At 54.0% G+C, this 21,414-nt stretch overlaps 1 protein-coding gene across 1 annotated transcript in view; it reads right to left on the bottom strand.

The window, feature by feature from the left end:
- Positions 1-3,228: 3,228 nt before the first annotated feature.
- The window catches only part of ERF (ETS2 repressor factor), a 36,291-nt gene continuing 18,105 nt past the window's right edge, over positions 3,229-21,414 (bottom strand). The window contains exons 2-4 of the mRNA XM_075261855.1: positions 10,110-10,344; positions 7,171-7,286; positions 3,229-4,563 (exon numbers count right to left, since the gene is read on the bottom strand). Of these exons, the coding sequence (XP_075117956.1) occupies positions 3,398-4,563; positions 7,171-7,286; positions 10,110-10,344 (1,517 nt within the window). The 3' untranslated portion in view covers positions 3,229-3,397. The remainder of the gene's footprint in view (positions 4,564-7,170; positions 7,287-10,109; positions 10,345-21,414) is intronic.

Raw genomic sequence — 21,414 nt, 5'->3', positions numbered from 1 at the left:
GGCCATGTCTGGGGCAGGTTGTATAGAGGGGGGCTATGTCTGGGGCAGGTTGTATAGAGGGGGGCCATGTCTGGGGCAGGTTGTATAGAGGGGGGCTATGTCTGGGGCAGGTTGTATAGAGGGGGGCCATGTCTGGGGCAGGTTGTATAGAGGGGGGCTATGTCTGGGGCAGGTTGTATAGAGGGGGGCCATGTCTGGGGCAGGTTGTATAGAGGGGGGCCATGTCTGGGGCAGGTTGTATAGAGGGGGGCTATGTCTGGGGCAGGTTGTATAGAGGGGGGCCATGTCTGGGGTAGTAGTATAGAGGGGGGCTATGTCTGGGGCAGGTTGTATAGAGGGGGGCCATGTCTGGGGCAGGTTGTATAGAGGGGGGCCATGTCTGGGGCAGGTTGTATAGAGGGGGGCCATGTCTGGGGCAGGTTGTATAGAGGGGGGCCATGTCTGGGGCAGGTTGTATAGAGGGGGGCCATGTCTGGGGCAGGTTGTATAGAGGGGGGCTATGTCTGGGGCAGGTTGTATAGAGGGGGGCCATGTCTGGGGCAGGTTGTATAGAGGGGGGCTATGTCTGGGGCAGGTTGTATAGAGGGGGGCCATGTCTGGGGCAGGTTGTATAGAGGGGGGCTATGTCTGGGGTAGTAGTATAGAGGGGGGCCATGTCTGGGGCAGGTTGTATAGAGGGGGGCCATGTCTGGGGCAGGTTGTATAGAGGGGGGCCATGTCTGGGGCAGGTTGTATAGAGGGGGGCTATGTCTGGGGCAGGAGGGGCCACACAGAGGAGATACCTGGGGCCGCACAGAGTGGATTAGTGACTACTTCTCGTGTACAGCGCCCCCCATTGCCCGTTGTGTTGAATACACTATAGCTGAGGACACGTTAGACAATAAGACGCCTTGAGCTGAATGAGACTCGGCGGAGACTTCAGGAAATTTCAACTTTTTTTTTTTTTATTGTTTTAAGATATACATTCTTAAATGTGAATTGACTTCTGCTAAATATATTTACAATCTGTGTATACAGGAACCATCGCAGTAATATACAGAATGAAGTTACACCTGACAACTCTCCCCGTCCCACCCTGCCCCGGGGCCCACTCGCACTGTCCCGACACGAGGCTGGCAGTGACAGAGTTAAACCCCCGCTGACTCTCACAAAGCTTATGAGGTTGCTGAAGGTCCTGAGGATTAGCGGGATTGGTACGGGAGGCTCTTGGCAGGAAGAGGGTTAATCAAGCCTTAAGGAGAAGACAATCCTGAAGGAAAATTGTAGAAAGTCTGAGCCTAAAGCCTGAGTTCAGTGAAAAGAATTTTGGCTTTGTCATAAACAGCGCCACTCCTGCTCAATGGTGGGACCTGGTACTGCGGCTCATATCTACTATACTAAGCTGCAGTACCAGACCTAACCAGTGGGCAGAGGAGGTGCCGTTTCTTGGAAAAAGCAGATCCCTTATCTCTATAATCAGAAAATCTTTTTGAACACTTAATAAAAAAAAGAACAAACTCTTAAAGGGGATGTCTCACCCGATCTAGCGTATCACACCAGCCCTGCAGATAGATAGGTTAGGGTCTCCTGAGTCATACGGCGTTTTCTCCTCGTTAATCGGAGCCTCCGTTCCCGAGATATCGCTGTTTTTCGTAATATGCAAATGAGCTCTTTAGTCACAAGGGCGCCGCCATTACTCCAAAGTGGTGACAATAACGGCCATATCTCGGCAACAGAGGCTCCGATCGACAAGGGGAAAACACCGTATGACTCAGGGGACCCTAAGCTATCTATCTGCAGGGTTGGGTTGGCATGCTGGGCTCTGGTGAGACTCCCTTTAAAAGAGATTTCAGATCTAAGATGTCACAACATTGTCTGGAAAACCTGATTACTACTGCGGGATGAGACGCGACACCAGCTGGGGACTCGCCTCCTCCGGCAACCACCACGGGGCTGCGTCACATGACCTCTCCTCCCGCACTATTAACCAGATTCTTCAGCATCTTCCAAGAAGTGAACCGGAGAGGATTAAATATTTTTTGGTATTTTCTCTCCCACAATCCTTTGCTTGACATTCATCTGATAAACTGACCCGATTACAGGACATAACCTGCAGAACAACAATGGTGCACTACAGACCCGGGGCTAGGACGTGTTAGGCGTCGTGCACACCAGGGGGTTCTGGCGCTCCGCATGGCCTAGCCAGATCCGTAAAGGAACGATCGGAAGGTATGACGGAAGGCACTGGGAGGACATGGGAAGCCCCTCGGGCTGCATACTACTACTATGTCAGACGGCTTAACTCCTTCTCTGCCAGGAGCTTCGGAACATCCTCAACAAAGGCCAAAGATTGGAAAATTGTTAGAAAAATAACAATGGGTTTCGGACACCCTTTCTGCATAGGGCGGGGGGTTGGGGTAGTACTTAAGACTATTCGTGATGCAGCCTGCAGGTCATCTGGATAAGGCACGTTCGTGTAGGTCTGATTGTAACGTCAAGGCGCCAACGCCACGCAAGGTAGGTTACCACGTCTTCAGAGTCCGCACCGGCGAACCTCAGGGGCCGAAAGAAAATTTATCAATGGAGGCAGAAGGGTGAGGCCGTGTAGGCCCTGCTGTCTGGTGGGGCCCACACCCCCCGATAGACCTGTTATCAGTATACATAGATATCCTCTTATGGGGCGAGACACCCCAATATTACATTTAACAAAAATAAACGGGAGAAGGCGGGGGAGGGTATAAAAGTCTATAAAAATTTGGGAGGGGGGAAAAAAATGGTTCATATAATTTTATAAAAACTGGAAATCTGTAAAGGCAACACCGATGAGAATGGATGGGGCGGATTAACCGTTTCCTGGCGGGCAGATCCTCCATGAAAGAGTTAAAAGAGTAACGATCCTGATAGTAAAGATGGCGGCTGGGGTGCATGAATGCCCAGGGTGAAATGAGGGGGTGTTGCTCCCCAAAACCTGAGTAAGCACCAGTCTGTGGCTGGCAGGGGCCGGGCCCGGGCATAACAACGGCAGAATTTACTTTGGATTTTTAATTTTTTTTTCAACTTGTAAAAATTTTTTGGAAAAAACGAAAAGCCCCGTCTGAGGCGCCGACTTCATGGCATGCAGAGGGGAAGCGATATTTACATAGGTACCACATTAGGTAAAGATGGCCGCCCCGGATAGATCACTTAAAGCAATTTCATCATGTTAAAAATAAAAGCCTTTCTACAGCGCCCCCCCCCCCCCCCCCCAAAAAAAAAAAAAAAGTCAAAATAAAATCTGGGATTATAAAAAACAATGTCCTCACATCCGGGAACCCAAAGACCTTATTTTTTTTGGGTTGGGGGGAATAAATTCTGCTGGAACGAGATCCCACGAGGGGACCCATCTGCATACGGGGGGCCGGGCTCCGATAGTCCTCCATTAGGAATCCCTGCTTTCCAGTGACAGTTCCTCTGTGGCCCTCTGGAGGTCGGTGCTCACCCTCCTACAGGGGGGTCCTCCGGGCTGTGGGGGAAGGTTTGGTTCCTCCTGATTACTCCGCACTTTTTTGTCCGACTCCTCCGCTCCCCCTTCGGCCTCCAGACGTTGATCCTCGCTCCAACGACGCTTGAACCGCAACTTGAGAGGGATGCAACGGCCGCTTTCGTTACCTGCGTTGGCGGCTTCTTCTTCCCTTCCGGGCGGGATAGGTGGAGGGGCCTTTTGTTCCGGCGCGGTGGGCGCTTTAAACACCTCCTCGTCTTCTTCCTCTTCTTCACTGATGTCCGTCACCTCCACCATCAGTTCCTCGTCATCTTCCTCAGCATCGGAGATGGGCTCCACTTTGATTTGTGGGACCCCAGAAGAGGAGGAGGAAGAGGAGGAGGAGGTAGATGAACCGGGGGGTTCCAGGGGTCGGTCTCGCTGCTTCTTGCCCAGAGGAGGCGGCTGGAGTTTAAACTTGAATGGCGGCTCATCGGGAGGCAGATGTAGAGGCTTTTCGGGGCGCTGCGGCTGAGGCACCACAATACTGGGGTAGTGCAGGAATGCCCGGGGGCTGAGGTGGTAGTTATACACGCTCTGCGTGTGCGCCTGAAGGTAGCGCTTCATGTCTTCAGGGTTAAATGAGAAATGACTACCGCCTGGGTACATGGGGCTCAGAGTGGGGGATGGGGTATAGTTCATATGAGTAGGGGTCATTGGTAAGGCAGGTGAGAGCTGTGGGGGCAACAAGCCAGTAGGAGCACCCATAGGCGACACTGGGAATGGGCTGAGGGGTTCTGGCACCCGTGGGCGAGGATAGACTCTGAAAATGCCCTCGTGAGAGAGTCGCGGAAGTGGCGGCCCCCTAAATGCCGGGATATCGGGCCCAGGACCTCTCCGGTGCTGCTCTTCGCTCAGGCTCTCTTCTACCTCGGAGTTCGCTGATGTGCCATCACTGCAGTCACTGACGGATCCGCGGGCCAGACGCCGCGCCACTGACGAGAAGAGGGTCGGTGAACGGAGCTCCTCAGTGGGAGACAGAACATCTGATGGGGTGCAAGGTGGGAAACGGAAGTGCGTCCCTCCTGACGGCACAGGCGGAGCGCTCTGAGGTACCGGCCCTCCTGCAAAAGGGAAGACAGAAAGGAGGACACGTTAGACTGTGCACACAACATGGTAAGGGCTGAGAACAGTGAAGACGACCACAAAACCACGTCCTGACACCCTTCACACGACACTCTACAAGCCCCAGACGGTCTCTACTTCTTGGCACCTTGAGACAGGGTCAGGATGAGGAGGGTCAGATCTGCAGCTGAGTAGGGAGTGGAGACCGGCAGGGGCCACAGGAAGTGCCAATACCGGAGTGGAGGAGGGAGAAGCGAGTGCCATTACTGGAGTGGAGGAGGGAGCAGCGAGTGCCGTTAGGGGAGTGGAGGAGGGAGCAGCGAGTGCCATTACTGGAGTGGAGGAGGGAGCAGCGAGTGCCATTACGGGAGTGGAGGAGGGAGCAGCGAGTGCCATTACTGGAGTGGAGGAGGGAGCAGCGAGTGCCATTACGGGAGTGGAGGAGGGAGCAGCGAGTGCCATTACTGGAGTGGAGGAGGGAGAAGCGAGTGCCATTACTGGAGTGGAGGAGGGAGCAGCGAGTGCCATTACTGGAGTGGAGGAGGGAGAAGCGAGTGCCGTTACTGGAGTGGAGGAGGGAGCAGCGAGTGCCGTTAGGGGAGTGGAGGAGGGAGAAGCGAGTGCCATTACTGGAGTGGAGGAGGCAGCAGCGAGTGCCATTACGGGAGTGGAGGAGGGAGCAGCGAGTGCCATTACGGGAGTGGAGGAGGCAGCAGCGAGTGCCATTACGGGAGTGGAGGAGGGAGCAGCGAGTGCCATTACGGGAGTGGAGGAGGGAGAAGCGAGTGCCATTACTGGAGTGGAGGAGGCAGCAGCGAGTGCCATTACGGGAGTGGAGGAGGGAGCAGCGAGTGCCATTACGGGAGTGGAGGAGGCAGCAGCGAGTGCCGTTACGGGAGTGAAGGAAGGAGCAGCGAGTGCCGTTACTGGAGTGGAGGAGGGAGAAGCGAGTGCCATTACTGGAGTGGAGGAGGGAGCAGCGAGTGCCATTACTGGAGTGGAGGAGGGAGCAGCGAGTGCCATTACTGGAGTGGAGGAGGGAGCAGCGAGTGCCATTACGGGAGTGGAGGAGGGAGCAGCGAGTGCCATTACGGGAGTGGAGGAAGGAGCAGCGAGTGCCATTACGGGAGTGGAGGAGGGAGCAGCGAGTGCCATTACGGGAGTGAAGGAAGGAGCAGCGAGTGCCATTACTGGAGTGGAGGAAGGAGCAGCGAGTGCCATTACGGGAGTGGAGGAAGGAGCAGCGAGTGCCATTACGGGAGTGGAGGAGGGAGCAGCGAGTGCCATTACGGGAGTGGAGGAGGCAGCAGCGAGTGCCATTACGGGAGTGAAGGAAGGAGCAGCGAGTGCCATTACGGGAGTGAAGGAAGGAGCAGCGAGTGCCATTACGGGAGTGGAGGAGGGAGCAGCGAGTGCCATTACGGGAGTGGAGGAGGCAGCAGCGAGTGCCATTACGGGAGTGGAGGAGGGAGCAGCGAGTGCCATTACGGGAGTGGAGGAAGGAGCAGCGAGTGCCATTACGGGAGTGGAGGAAGGAGCAGCGAGTGCCATTACGGGAGTGGAGGAAGGAGCAGCGAGTGCCATTACTGGAGTGGAGGAGGGAGCAGCGAGTGCCGTTACGGGAGTGGAGGAGGGAGCAGCGAGTGCCGTTACGGGAGTGGAGGAGGGAGCAGCGAGTGCCATTACGGGAGTGGAGGAGGGAGCAGCGAGTGCCATTACGGGAGTGGAGGAGGGAGCAGCGAGTGCCATTACGGGAGTGGAGGAAGGAGCAGCGAGTGCCATTACGGGAGTGGAGGAGGGAGCAGCGAGTGCCATTACGGGAGTGGAGGAGGCAGCAGCGAGTGCCATTACGGGAGTGAAGGAAGGAGCAGCGAGTGCCATTACGGGAGTGGAGGAGGGAGCAGCGAGTGCCGTTACTGGAGTGGAGGAGGCAGCAGCGAGTGCCATTACGGGAGTGGAGGAAGGAGCAGCGAGTGCCATTACGGGAGTGGAGGAGGGAGCAGCGAGTGCCATTACGGGAGTGGAGGAGGCAGCAGCGAGTGCCATTACGGGAGTGGAGGAGGGAGCAGCGAGTGCCATTACGGGAGTGGAGGAGGCAGCAGCGAGTGCCATTACGGGAGTGGAGGAGGCAGCAGCGAGTGCCATTACGGGAGTGGAGGAGGCAGCAGCGAGTGCCATTACGGGAGTGGAGGAGGCAGCAGCGAGTGCCATTACGGGAGTGGAGGAGGGAGCAGCGAGTGCCATTACGGGAGTGGAGGAGGGAGCAGCGAGTGCCATTATGGGAGTGGACGGGGATCAGTGAGGGGACACTTCCCCACCCCCTCCCTCCACTGCATAATCCCTTTAAGTGGCCATAAAGTTGTTCAGCCTCTTCAGTGCTGGACTTTGCCCCCATTATTTACAGCTCTATTCACACTTACATGGCTGCTCTAAAATCATTTTAGCGGACTACGCGTTTCGTCTTGGACATCTGAGTGTTCATATTACTACTGTCGATATGTCCAGAGGAGTAACCGAGGACTCCACCGCAGTTACAGGTAAAGCCGCCGCACAATTCTCCCCTCCCCCCCCATATTTCCCAGTTAACCCCCGTGTGGCGGACTCACCCGTCATGCCCATGTCTATGAAGGGGTAGTTGACCAGGACCAGTTTGTTGAAGTTGAACTTGTAGGTGAAGCGTTTGCCTTTGGTTTTGTGCAGGATTCTCTTGTTGTAATAATACCTGGGGTGGAAAATTAAAAAAATCAAAAATTAGAGGAAATTTCGTCAGTGATGTGGAGGAGTCACGTGAATGAGCCGCCATGGTCACGGCCAGAGAACGGGGGACCTGCAGCATGTGAGCGACGCTCTATAGATAAGATCACGCCGTGGCGCAGTCGCCTCCGCGCATTTCTCCTCCCCACCCCCAGGGTTACATTACCAGGCAGTGCCAGATTTGGGAATTCTGGGCAGTAATTGGCAGTTTGGCGGCAGTCACCTTGTCCTTACGGCCGGGGCCTGTTATCTTGTGTGGGGTATATTTTGCTGGATAGAACCAGTAATTACCCCTCTGCCGAACAAGTCGTCTTCTCTCAACCCCCAGGTGTACAGGAGACTCGCGGAGCGTATAATTACACGGAGACTCCGCCCCCACCGCAGGTATGAGAAGTAAATAACTGAGGCCCGGCATCCTGTAACCCCTTCTGAGATCGCCCGGGACAGGGTAACGGGATGTATGCCCGTATACCACAGAGCGGCCATAGTGAGGACGTTACGCCCGTATACCACAGAGCGGCCATAGTGAGGACGTTACGCCCGTATACCACAGAGCGGCCATAGTGAGGACGTTACGCCCGTATACCACAGAGCGGCCATAGTGAGGACGTTACGCCCGTATACCACAGAGCGGCCATAGTGAGGACGTTACGCCCGTATACCACAGTGCCGCCATAGTGAGGACGTTACGCCCGTATACCACAGTGCCGCCATAGTGAGGACGTTACGCCCGTATACCACAGAGCGGCCATAGTGAGGACGTTACGCCCGTATACCACAGAGCGGCCATAGTGAGGACGTTACACCCGTATACCACAGAGCGGCCATAGTGAGGACGTTATGCCCGTATACCACAGTGCCGCCATAGTGAGGACGTTACGCCCGTATACCACAGAGCGGCCATTGTGAGGACGTTACGCCCGTATACCACAGAGCGGCCATAGTGAGGACGTTACCCCCGTATACCACAGAGCGGCCATAGTGAGGACGTTACACCCGTATACCACAGAGCGGCCATAGTGAGGACGTTATGCCCGTATACCACAGAGCGGCCATAGTGAGGACGTTACGCCCGTATACCATAGAGCGGCCATAGTGAGGACCTTACCCCCGTATACCACAGAGCGGCCATAGTGAGGACGTTATGCTGTATACCACAGAGCCGCCATAGTGAGGACGTTACGCCCGTATACCACAGAGCAGCCATAGTGAGGACCTTACCCCCGTATACCACAGAGCGGCCATAGTGAGGACGTTACCCCCGTATACCACAGTGCCGCCATAGTGAGGACCTTACCCCCGTATACCACAGAGCGGCCATAGTGAGGACGTTATGCTGTATACCACAGAGCGGCCATAGTGAGGACGTTACGCCCGTATACCACAGAGCGGCCATAGTGAGGACGTTACGCCCGTATACCACAGAGCAGCCATAGTGAGGACCTTACCCCCGTATACCACAGAGCGGCCATAGTGAGGACGTTACCCCCGTATACCACAGTGCCGCCATAGTGAGGACGTTACGCCCGTATACCACAGAGCGGCCATAGTGAGGACGTTACCCCCGTATACCACAGTGCCGCCATAGTGAGGACGTTACGCCCATATACCACAGAGCGGCCATAGTGAGGACGTTACCCCCGTATACCACAGTGCCGCCATAGTGAGGACGTTACACCCGTATACCACAGTGCCGCCATAGTGAGGACGTTACGCCCGTATACCACAGTGCGGCCATAGTGAGGACCTTACCCCCGTATACCACAGAGCGGCCATAGTGAGGACGTTATGCTGTATACCACAGAGCGGCCATTGTGAGGACGTTACGCCCGTATACCACAGTGCCGCCATAGTGAGGACGTTACGCCCGTATACCACAGAGCGGCCATAGTGAGGACATTATGCCCGTATACCACAGAGCGGCCATAGTGAGGACGTTACGCCCATATACCACAGTGCCGCCATAGTGAGGACCTTACCCCCGTATACCACAGTGCCGCCATAGTGAGGACGTTACGCCCGTATACCACAGAGCGGCCATAGTGAGGACCTTACCCCCGTATACCACAGTGCCGCCATAGTGAGGACGTTATGCTGTATACCACAGAGCGGCCATTGTGAGGACGTTACGCCCGTATACCACAGTGCCGCCATAGTGAGGACGTTACGCCCGTATACCACAGAGCGGCCATAGTGAGGACGTTACGCCCGTATACCACAGAGCGGCCATAGTGAGGACGTTACGCCCGTATACCACAGTGCCGCCATAGTGAGGACGTTACCCCCGTATACCACAGTGCGGCCATAGTGAGGACGTTACGCCCGTATACCACAGAGCGGCCATAGTGAGGACGTTACGCCCGTATACCACAGAGCGGCCATAGTGAGGACGTTACGCCCGTATACCACAGTGCCGCCATAGTGAGGACGTTACGCCCATATACCACAGTGCCGCCATAGTGAGGACGTTACGCCCGTATACCACAGTGCCGCCATAGTGAGGACGTTACGCCCGTATACCACAGTGCCGCCATAGTGAGGACGTTACGCCCGTAGCAAGGACGTTAGCACCGAAGGACGGACAGCCCCGGGCAGGACAGAGCGGAGGAGTCGGGCCGGCCTCTGCTTATTTTTTTAGTCTCTACCCCTCCCCTCCTGATGACACTTACTCTCTCTCATCCCTTTCAGAGGAACAAAGCCGAGAATCATCCGAGAACGCGCCATAAAGAACGCAGAACCGTCCGACCTATCCGCGGTGTGGACAACTCCATTAGATGGGAGACCATCTTACCTGAGAGCGCGGCTCAGCTTGTCGTAATTCATCTGTGGTTTGCATTTGCGCACGCCCCATAACCGCGCCACCTCGTCGGGGTCCTTGATGACAAATTCTCCGTAGTCTCCCTGCCAGGCGATGACATCATGATATTCCTCTTTCCTCAGGAGTTCTAGAATGAAGTGCCAGAGCTGGATCTGTCTGGAGCCCGGGCTGGACTCCGGCTTATAGGCCCAGTCAGGGAAGGCGAACCCTGTAACGGAAAGAGGGGGAGGGGTTATTACAGCGACTGGTCGGGAATATCAGGAGAGAACAACAGAACAGACACGAGACAACTGCCATGGGGTACGACGCTGCCACCTGGTGGCCGGGGTATGAAGCACTAATGTGAACTATGGTCTGTCCAGTGAGGAGTAGACGCGGGCGCAGGGCCGACATGTTTATACACCCTCAGGATCAAGAGCTGACTGGGTGGCAGAAAACTCCGCCAGGGCCAGGACTCCGCATCTAAGATGGGCCGCTGCCGGCCCTGTGACCACGTGAGGCTGTGGTGAGTGGCGCGGCCTGCCAGCTCACGGCTCCCGCCATCCTCAGCACACACCAAATAGCTCCCAACTGAGGTCACATCATCCCACACAAAGGCCCTTTTCTTATAAGGGCAGAGAGAGCGGCCGTCTCCGGCACATTCCTTCCAGGAGTACAGAAGTAAGAGGGGGGTGGGGGGCGCTGGAGTGAAGGGGGTGGGGGGACACACTGGTCTACCCCCCTCCCGACATCCATTGACTAGAGCTGGTCCATAGAGATGCTGAGGAGGACGGCCCAGGTGAGTGACGGTCTTGCTGGGACTTGTAGTGCTCTGTAGGTTTCTTCTTTGTAATCTGCTCAGAGCTGCGGGTCTGCTACAATTACAGCCAAGACTATTGATACAATCCTAGGTACAACTGGAACGAACCCTCAGCAGTGAAACGTATTAGGCCAGTTTGGGTTTTTAGCCACCGACTAAGCAAGAACTGATATTCACTGAGGTTGAGAGTGAAACGTAAAGCCTTATAGAAAGTCACCGGCGTCTCACGACAGTCCGGCACGCAGCGGTCACGTCTTCTGGCCTTCCCTAGAACCCATGGATATCCGTGCAGCATTTCTATGACCTTCTGATAGTTTACAGACTAGTCAGAGCCGCGGGAGGGTCCGAGAGGGCGACGGATAATCTCTGCCTCTATTTCTATAGATATCACTGGGGGGGGGGGGGCAGAGATTTGTTCTACGTCTTGAAGGATAATGCCGTTTCTCAGGCTGCGGCAGACTCGGCTCCCTCATCCTTCCTGTTCTCTACTTTACTGGGCGAGATCTATTGACCTGCAGGAAGACGGCAAGGAATAAAAAAAACAACAAAAAACCGCCACCGTCCACCACTTGGCAATTCCGTTTCTCAGAGGAAAACAAAATCCTTCCTGACTCCAGTAAATATCCTTGTTCTTCCAGATCAATAGACGTCCACGAGTAACTTCATCTACAGCGCCGGGCCGGGGACACATCAACCTCCACGGGCAACGCGGCTACAGGATCTGACAACTATAGGTCACTACTTAAGTGGGAGTATTACAGGTAGGGTGGCCGTACACCTAGGGGGCTGCGTAGCCACGGTCCTCCACCATACGGCCACCACATGTACAACTCAACTGCAAGTACTTCCTCTACCTGAAGGATCTCGGGGTCGGAGAGTGACAGACAATGTAGGAAGTCCAGATAGGCCGCCCGGCAGAGCGGGACCTTGAGATCTTTTCTGGGCACAGTCATTGGTAACCTAAGGCAAATGACAGAAGGGCTCCGACAACATAACCACTCAAACGCCAATGAACCTCAAACTGCCGACCAACTCGCATGAGATTATCACACAACTCGGTGAGATCGTCCATATTAGTAAATTTATATCTTCCATATGGGTGTAGTGTGGAGCCCAAACTGTAACCCCCAACCCTCTAATGGCTCACATGCCTTATATAAGAGGTAGTATCCCCCGACACATTGGTTGTAGGGACTGCCACCATACAAGTCTACAAGTGGATGTCTGGAGAAGCTCCGATCTGCACCTCGGTTTCGTTGTCTTGTCCTGGTGGTTACCCCAGCTGGTGGACCATGTTGACTCAGTCAGGACAAGACGTCACCTCCCAACACAACCCCCTATAGTATGGAGTCCCCACAAGAACTACGTCTAGATTGTCCGACATTCCCTTACACAGCAATGCGGACACTCAGCTGACTAGTAAAACAAGGCGGCAGGGTCACCCTCAACTCATCGAAAAGGAATGAGGAAGGAGAACTTCATGTCATAACAAAGCTCCTTAGAACACGGAATAAGTGTCCAGACAATGCAAGGACAAGCAGTAGCCATCAGAACGTTTCTCAACCAACCTCAAGACCTTCCCAAACCCAAAATTATGAGACCCATAAAAAGCCACTCTGCCTAGTCATTGTCATTGTTTTTGAGTGCCAAGACTTTTTAAGGCATGACTTCAGGGTCCCGTCTGCTGGTTGCATCTCCTGAACTTCCCGGAATAACCTCAACAAAACACAAATCCAAGAAACTTGCTGAGGAACCGAGTAATTCTCCACCATGGTAAGGATTGTTAGACTGGGCAGACAACGACCACCGTCTATAAACATTTCTCCAAGGCCTCGCATCTACAGCTCAGGATAGCACAAGACGTCTTTATGAGGCCGGATCACGTGCGCAGTCACACAACATGGCACGAGGTGTACATGGACATACAACACACAAAGGAGCCTTTTCTTCCCGGCGCTCAGTGGACGTTGTGCTCGGCGGGATGTGGAAGGTCCTGGCTGAACGTTACTGCCTTTGTGAGGGCCAAAGTGGTGTCATAAAATGTTTACAGATGTGGTGAAGTCAACAGCTGAGGGAGACCAACTGGAAAATTACATCCGCGACTGAAAATCCAAGAGTCCACTTGGCCAAACACAGACAAGAGGAACCACGCTCCAGCACCGCGCGGATTAAACATCAACCGGACCCCTCGATGCCCTCTTATACAAGTCAACAGGAAGTGGCCAAATGCAATGTCAGCGGTAGAAGCTCCTCATCAGCTCATAAACCTCAGGAGATGTCAAGACCATCAAGATAATTTACAGAGGTCCCAGAATCATCAACCAACAAGGAGGGGGATGGGGACAGACACAATATCAGACAGTCGGACCGGCAGACGATGGATTTTTTGCAGAACATCAGCAGGCAATCGTAGTTAGAATTTTTAATTTATTTTTTTTCCATATTCACTGAGATTTGGGTTTCAGATGGCACGCGTCTGCTAGGAGTCCCGGAAAATTATCAGTGCACTTTGTCCTCATCACCAGTGTCCTGACCATGAATGCTACAGCTAGGTGGTCAGGACAGCCCCATGCAGGGAAACAAGAGATGGCCCCTTCATTCTGAACATCATGGGGGTCTTGAAGGTCACTCCACCACCACCCTACACAAAGGACGTATCCTATGATATGGTTAGATGGTAGAATTTGGAAAGGAATTTGAGGTGGAAGACCTCTCCAAATTCTGCCATGGGTCTCGCGGTCCTTAAAGGGGGAGTTTAGGACTAATATAAAGAACCTTATGTTTTTCTTCTAGAAATAGGGCCTCACTTGTCCATGACTACTGTAGTCCATTCCCATCCTAGTGGATGCTGCAATACCAGCCACAGCCAAGATGTGGCGCTATTTCTGGTGCAGATACTCTGTACTATTACTGGACAACCCCTTTAAATACCGCCATGTTTCCCATGACAAACCTATTCTATAAGACTGGCCCTACCAACCTGGGCCCCCGATACGTTCCTTACATCTACACCTTGTAGAGTCCATACATGCCGATCAATCTCGCCTTTATTCTTTAAGACACTCAATATTTATCAGGTCCATTAATTATTCAAATCCCTTTAAGGAAAGCTGGGTGACAACCAAAATGACCGTGTCTGCAGCCGCTATAGGGGTTGTCACCCTACAGGTGCTCGGGATATATCTCAGGGCAGATTCATCTCGTTTCTTACACTGACAACGACCTCTCCATATTCCGTTTTCTACAAAGTTCCTCGTAGGGGGGGGGGGGAGAAAGAAGAGAAGGTACGGCAAACAATGACACACGCTCATCCCTACAGATCTGGAAATAGAGCCATCAGCACATGAGTCAATCGCTGCACATGGAGGAGGAGTGTGGAAGTGACTAATCCGCCAGATATCATCTCGCGGTTATTTATTAAGGTGGGAGAATATATAGAGATGCCTTATGCGTCACTACAACGCCTGACGTCAACAATCTACAGTCCCTGGAACGCCACTGAAGTCCATGTAATGGGGCCGGTAATCTACATCAATGGGAGAGCGATGCCAGTCAATAGGACACCTATAGAGAGTTGGGTAATCTACATCAATGGGAGAGCGATGCCAGTCAATAGGACACCTATAGAGAGTTGGGTAATCTACATCAATGGGAGAGCGATGCCGGTCAATAGGACACCTATAGAGGGTTGGGTAATCTACATCAATGGGAGAGCGATGCCGGTCAATAGGACACCTATAGAGAGTTGGGTAATCTACATCAACGGGAGAGCGATGCCGGTCAATAGGACACCTATAGAGGGTTGGGTAATCTACATCAATGGGAGAGCGATGCCGGTCAATAGGACACCTATAGAGAGTTGGGTAATCTACATCAACGGGAGAGCGATGCCGGTCAATAGGACACCTATAGAGGGTTGGGTAATCTACATCAACGGGAGAGCGATGCCGGTCAATAGGACACCTATAGAGGGTTGGGTAATCTACATCAATGGGAGAGCGATGCCGGTCAATAGGACACCTATAGAGAGTTGGGTAATCTACATCAACGGGAGAGCGATGCCGGTCAATAGGACACCTATAGAGAGTTGGGTAATCTACATCAACGGGAGAGCGATGCCGGTCAATAGGACACCTATAGAGAGTTGGGTAATCTACATCAATGGGAGAGCGATGCCGGTCAATAGGACACCTATAGAGAGTTGGGTAATCTACATCAACGGGAGAGCGATGCCGGTCAATATTACACCTATAGTGGATCCAGTAATCTACATCAACGGGAGAGCGATGCCGGTCAATATTACACCTATAGTGGATCCAGTAATCTACATCAACGGGAGAGCGATGCCGGTCAATATTACACCTATAGTGGATCCAGTAATCTACATCAACGAGAGAGCGATGTCGGTCAATAGGACACCTATAGAGGGTCCAGTAATCTACATCAACGGGAGAGCGATGCTGGTCAATATTACACCTATATAGAGGGTTGGGTAACCTACATTAACGAGAGAGCGATGCCGGTCAATATTACACCTATAGTGGATCCAGTAATCTACATCAACGAGAGAGCGATGTCGGTCAATAGGAAACCCGTATAGAGAGTCCAGTATTCTACATCAACGGGAGAGCGATGTTGGTCAATAGAACACCTATATAGAGATTCCAGCATTCTATATGAAAGGGAGAGCGATGCTGGTCAATATGACACCTATATAGAGGGTTGGGTAATCTATATAATCGGAAGAGCGATGCCGGTCAATAGGACACCCATATAGAGGGTCCAGTATTCTACATCAACAGGAGAAAGTCATGTCGGTCCATGTGATGCGCTAAACAAGACAGTGCTCAGTCATAAAGCACTATAAACATCAGCAAGGTCTGTCATCGTCACCTTTGGACACCTACAGAAATTTATCTCAAGCCTAACACAGTCTCCCCAGAGTTGGAGTGGTCCTATAAGACACCCTGTAGCCCAGGCCCTCCTATTACGGGGGATACTTCCCTCACCGACGGGCACCATCCCCTATAGCTAGGGATATATAGTGGGCACTAATAAGGCCCCTCACATAGGACCATCACCATTGACCACTAGAACCTGAGCCCCCACAACATTCGTTTTTTTTTTTTTTTTTAGGGTACTCTGGTATCCGTCCTTATCGACCAATGAAACAGAAGCTAAACTGGTTGCCATGGGCAGATGATAATATTATAGCCGCCATGTACTTATGATCACCTCGGTGACCCGATCACCTTCCGACCTCATCACATGTCCCAGCCTAGTCAGCGACTATTCACAACATGCCCGGACAGGACGGGTCTATTGTTACCCATGTGTAGGTGCTTTCTGAAAATAAGACGGTGTGCCTGTAAGCGAAAGGCGAGAAGCCCCGGCCGGCGCTGACCTCTAATATGTCCTGTTTACGTCTGCGGTCAGTATAAAAATTAATTTGTCCGCAGGATACTCTTCAAGAGCCCCCCCCCCCCCATCCCAAATCTATAACTTCCAGCATGTCCCGCTGTTTCCCGAGATGCTTCCTATCTGTAAGCATTATGTGGGGGGAGGAGCGGGGCTGTGGTTCTGCCATTTCCCCAAACCCCAAACAAATCAGGAGGCATCAATAATTTAACGTCCCTGTAATGGACGCCAGGGAGCAAGACAGGAGAGAAGCCAAGGACGCAGGGAAAGGCATTAAGAGGGTGAGGTCATTCACTGGCACGGAGGGGGGGGAGAGACGACTACCTCAAATTATAAAGATCAAAAACCCAACGCAGGACGACGAAGGACACAGGCCGGGAACATAGACAGGTCGAGAACAATGTGTATATATTATCTGTCACTTCTATGGGGTGGTACAAAAATGGCTGCTTGGTATGGCCCGAGGAACCAATGGTGAGCATCAGGTTCATGAAGGGAGAGATCATCCTCACCTCGAGTCTTCAAGGCCACGAGCACATCCAAAACCTGCCCGGACTCCACCACGCACTACTGGCCCAAGTGACGGAAACAACTTGTGGCCTAGTCGTGTTGTACGTTCTACATGACCAGTCACTGGAGGGTTAAATGCATTCACATATCCGAAATTTCATAGGCCGCGTTACCCGCTCACATATCCATCACTTGTGACGACGTGCGAGCGTTTCTGGTCATTTGAGTAGATCTCCGTAGACTTCACGGAAGAAAAATAGCGCAACATGGAAGCAGATTTCAACCGCAACCAGGGAAAGAGTGAAATTCACTGGTTGGTGCTGGAAATTTATCAAATTTCAGATGGCACAGTGGGGAGAGCCAGACAAAAAATTTTTTTAAGTAGGTCGGAACAAACAAAGGAATAAGAATAGATCAGTACCGAAACTCAAGAGGCAACTGGATTACAAAGGTGGTGCAGAGGTGAGAGGAGCGCGGGACGCCAGAGGCGAGAGGAGGAGCGCGGGACGCCAGAGGCGAGGAGAAGGAGCGCGGGATGTCAGAGGCGAGGAGGAGGAGCGCGGGACGCCAGAGGCGAGGAGGAGGAGCGCGGGACGTCAGAGGCGAGGAGGAGGAGCGCGGGACGCCAGAGGCGAGGAGGAGGAGCGCGGGACGCCAGAGGCGAGGAGGAGGAGCGCGGGACGCCAGAGGCGAGGAGGAGGAGCGCGGGACGTCAGAGGCGAGGAGGAGGAGCGCGGGACGCCAGAGGCGAGAGGAGGAGCGCGGGACGCCAGAGGCGAGAGGAGGAGCGCGGGACGCCAGAGGCGAGGAGGAGGAGCGCGGGACGTCAGAGGCGAGGAGGAGGAGTGCGGGACGCCAAAGGTGAGAGGAGGAGCGCGGGATGTCAGAGGCGAGAGGAGGAGCGCGGGACGCCAGAGGCGAGGAGGAGGAGCGCGGGATGTCAGAGGCGAGAGGAGGAGCGCGGGACGCCAGAGGCGAGAGGAGGAGCGCGGGATGTCAGAGGCGAGGAGGAGGAGCGCGGGACGCCAGAGGAGGAGCGCGGGATGTCAGAGGCGAGAGGAGGAGCGCGGGACGCCAGAGGCGAGGAGGAGGAGCGCGGGACGCCAGAGGCGAGAGGAGGAGCGCGGGACGCCAGAGGCGAGGAGGAGGAGCGCGGGATGTCAGAGGCGAGGAGGAGGAGCGCGGGACGCCAGAGGAGGAGCGCGGGATGTCAGAGGCGAGAGGAGGAGCGCGGGACGCCAGAGGCGAGGAGGAGGAGCGCGGGACGCCAGAGGCGAGAGGAGGAGCGCGGGACGCCAGAGGCGAGGAGGAGGAGCGCGGGACGCCAGAGGCGAGAGGAGGAGCGCGGGACGCCAGAGCACTTACAACACAAGAATTTTAAGCTGCAGGAGAAGTTTTATAATTTTTTATTTTAATAAAAATCTAAAAAAAAAAAAAAAAAAAAAAAAGTTTGAGGGTCAGAACATTGGTCTCAGGGGCAATGGCCACCAGGCTGAGGTCAGGCGGACCCTAGGCCTATGAAGCTAAGGCTGGCCCAAAACTTTTCCCACACCCCAGGTTCAGTCCCGGCCCCGGAGCCCCGCCATTGCCCAAGTGACACACGGGCACCGTCACCAGCAAGGAAAGGGTGCAAAGTAAATGTAAATGGGAGGCGGCAGCCGTCAGAACGGGGAGGAAAGAGAAACGAGTGCCGGTCTCCAAGCAACGGGAAATACAGAGAAAGAGAGTGAAAGCCAAGCTAAAAATAAACTACTTCAAGAATAAGAAGCAGCAAAATACACCCAGATCTATAACTGCACCAAATATACAGCGCAGGCCCACACATTAACCCCTCGGGGCCCAGGCGCTGCACAGGACCCGCTCACTCTCCGACTCTGCCCAGGATTTACTGACAGCGAAAAAGTTTCAATAACAAAAATTAAAAATAAAAGTCTCATTCACACCGGGTCTAGAGAGGCGGCAGGACTAACCCACCGGGTCTAGAGAGGCGGCAGGACTAACCCACCGGGTCTAGAGAGGCGGCAGGACTAACCCACCGGGTCTAGAGAGGCGGCGGGACTAACCCACCGGGTCTAGAGAGGCGGCAGGACTAACCCACCGGGTCTAGAGAGGCGGCAGGACTAACCCACCGGGTCTAGAGAGGCGGCGGGACTAACCCACCGGGTCTAGAGAGGCGGCAGGACTAACCCACCGGGTCTAGAGAGGCGGCAGGACTAACCCACCGGGTCTAGAGAGGCGGCAGGACTAACCCACCGGGTCTAGAGAGGCGGCAGGACTAACCCACCGGGTCTAGAGAGGCGGCAGGACTAACCCACCGGGTCTAGAGAGGCGGCAGGACTAACCCACCGGGTCTAGAGAGGCGGCAGGACTAACCCACCGGGTCTAGAGAGGCGGCAGGACTAACCCACCGGGTCTAGAGAGGCGGCAGGACTAACCCACCGGGTCTAGAGAGGCGGCAGGACTAACCCACCGGGTCTAGAGAGGCGGCGGGACTAACCCACCGGGTCTAGAGAGGCGGCAGGACTAACCCACCGGGTCTAGAGGCGCAACAGGACTAACCCACCGGGTCTAGAAAGGCGGCAGGACTAACCCACCGGGTCTAGAGAGGCGGCAGGACTAACCCACCGGGTCTAGAGGCGCAACAGGACTAACCCACCGGGTCTAGGGAGGCGGCAGGACTAACCCACCGGGTCTAGGGAGGCGGCAGGACTAACCCACCGGGTCTAGAGAGGCGGCAGGACTAACCCACCGGGTCTAGAGAGGAGGAAGGACTAACCCACCGGGTCTAGGGAGGCGGCAGGACTAACCCACCGGGTCTAGAGAGGAGGAAGGACTAACCCACCGGGTCTAGAGAGGAGGCAGGACTAACCCACCGGGTCTAGAGAGGAGGTAGGACTAACCCACCGGGTCTAGAGAGGCGGCAGAACTAACCCACCAGGACACAATAAACTTTTACATCACTAGGTAAAAAGTTCCGGCGCCACGTGACCTGCGACCTCTTCTCGTAGGTATGGTGTCATGCGGACACCCGTAGGATGCGATAGGTGACAGCGGAAGACCCACCAGGCGGGACAAAGCCACAGACTGGGCAACTAAAACACAGCCAGAGAAGTAGAGTCTGCACTTGTCATTCATCTCCCCGAGAGCTCGTACGCCGCTGCAGCGCTACCTGTTGCAGCACGACCGCGGACGTATAGACAGCCGGCGTTACGGCACATCCTAGCTGGAGGTTTCATTCTGAAAATGGTGTGCATGGCAACACGAGCAAAGCTGTAAAAGGGAGAGAGTTTAATTCTGCAACTTCAATGGGCCTCCCGTTGCTGTGACTTCAGCGAGTTCCCGTACATTGTAAGCGCAGATTCGGAGCCGCAAAGAAAGAAAAAAAAAACAAACAAAAATCTATTATTAAACGTCGGCCCTACAATAAAGTGAAGGCGCTTAATAAACGCCTCGCAGGCTGATTTACTGCGCCCGAGACCGCGGCCAGATTTATAGACGCCATAAAAATGAAGGATTATGACAACCTGAAGGATTGCACAAAAAAGAAAAAAAAGTTGGAAATTTTTTGAAAAACAAACATAAGCAGCGGCTCTATAACAAGACGCCTCCTGCGATACAGGACTCTCGACAGCCCGGAGACACTTGGCTGTGCCGCTGCCACCGCCGCTCCCCAGAAGGGTTAAGCTGCCGGCCGCCCTCTGGCTCGTTTGGCTCGGTGCCCAGGTGAAAACTCTCTTAGTGTCTGACCTTTTCATCTCTTTCCTCTTTAGGTTTCCTGTACGCACTGGGCCGGACAGGTGCCAAGACTCCATTACACCCCTTCTACTGTAGGACTTTATCCCTGACTGCCCTGTGAGCCAAAGTTTTGTTCCAGGCTCCGCCTCCTGCGCCTCCATCTTTCTCGCCATAGCAAAATAAATAAGACGGCAGGGAATTTCCTCTGGGGGGGGGGTTTAACACTTCGATTACCACTAATTTAAAGGGATTGTTCAGGACGAGAAAAAGTGGTCAATTTTTTGCAACGTACGGCGCCCCTTTAATCCATGGAAGGAGCCTGGTATAGCATGCACGGCCGTATTCAATTAACGGGCAATCAACTGCAGTACCAGACGTGGCCAATGCATAAGAGTGGCACTATATCTTACAAAATATAAAGCCCTCACACAACTTCACGTCCTCTCCAGTCACCTATGGCCGTGCACTTTATGTCTCGTAGAGGCGGTCGTACAAATCTGGTGTAGTCACACACATTGTATGGCCCAAGTGTGCGAACCGTATCTGTGACGCTGAAGTGACAACAATGTGACCATTTACAAGAACCTCGAACCGCGCGGCGCGAGTGACCAAACACACAGGGCGCAGCCGGCACTACACGTACTGGAAGAACCAACTGTAGGGATTGGTACGACGCCAGGACATTGGATACGCAGAAGGCCAGGAAGCCCCCCATAACCTAGGAGGAGTCCCTGCTGGTTGTTGTAGTACGCCGCGCCCCTCGTCTACACGGTCCAGGTGCCGACATCCTTAGACTCCATTATAACTTGGCTGTGC

The sequence above is a fragment of the Leptodactylus fuscus genome, unplaced genomic scaffold, assembly GCF_031893055.1.
Source record: "Leptodactylus fuscus isolate aLepFus1 unplaced genomic scaffold, aLepFus1.hap2 HAP2_SCAFFOLD_501, whole genome shotgun sequence".
Taxonomy (NCBI): domain Eukaryota; kingdom Metazoa; phylum Chordata; class Amphibia; order Anura; family Leptodactylidae; genus Leptodactylus; species Leptodactylus fuscus.
Note: the sequence above shows the minus strand (reverse complement) of the source record. Positions and strands in the feature narration are given on the sequence as shown.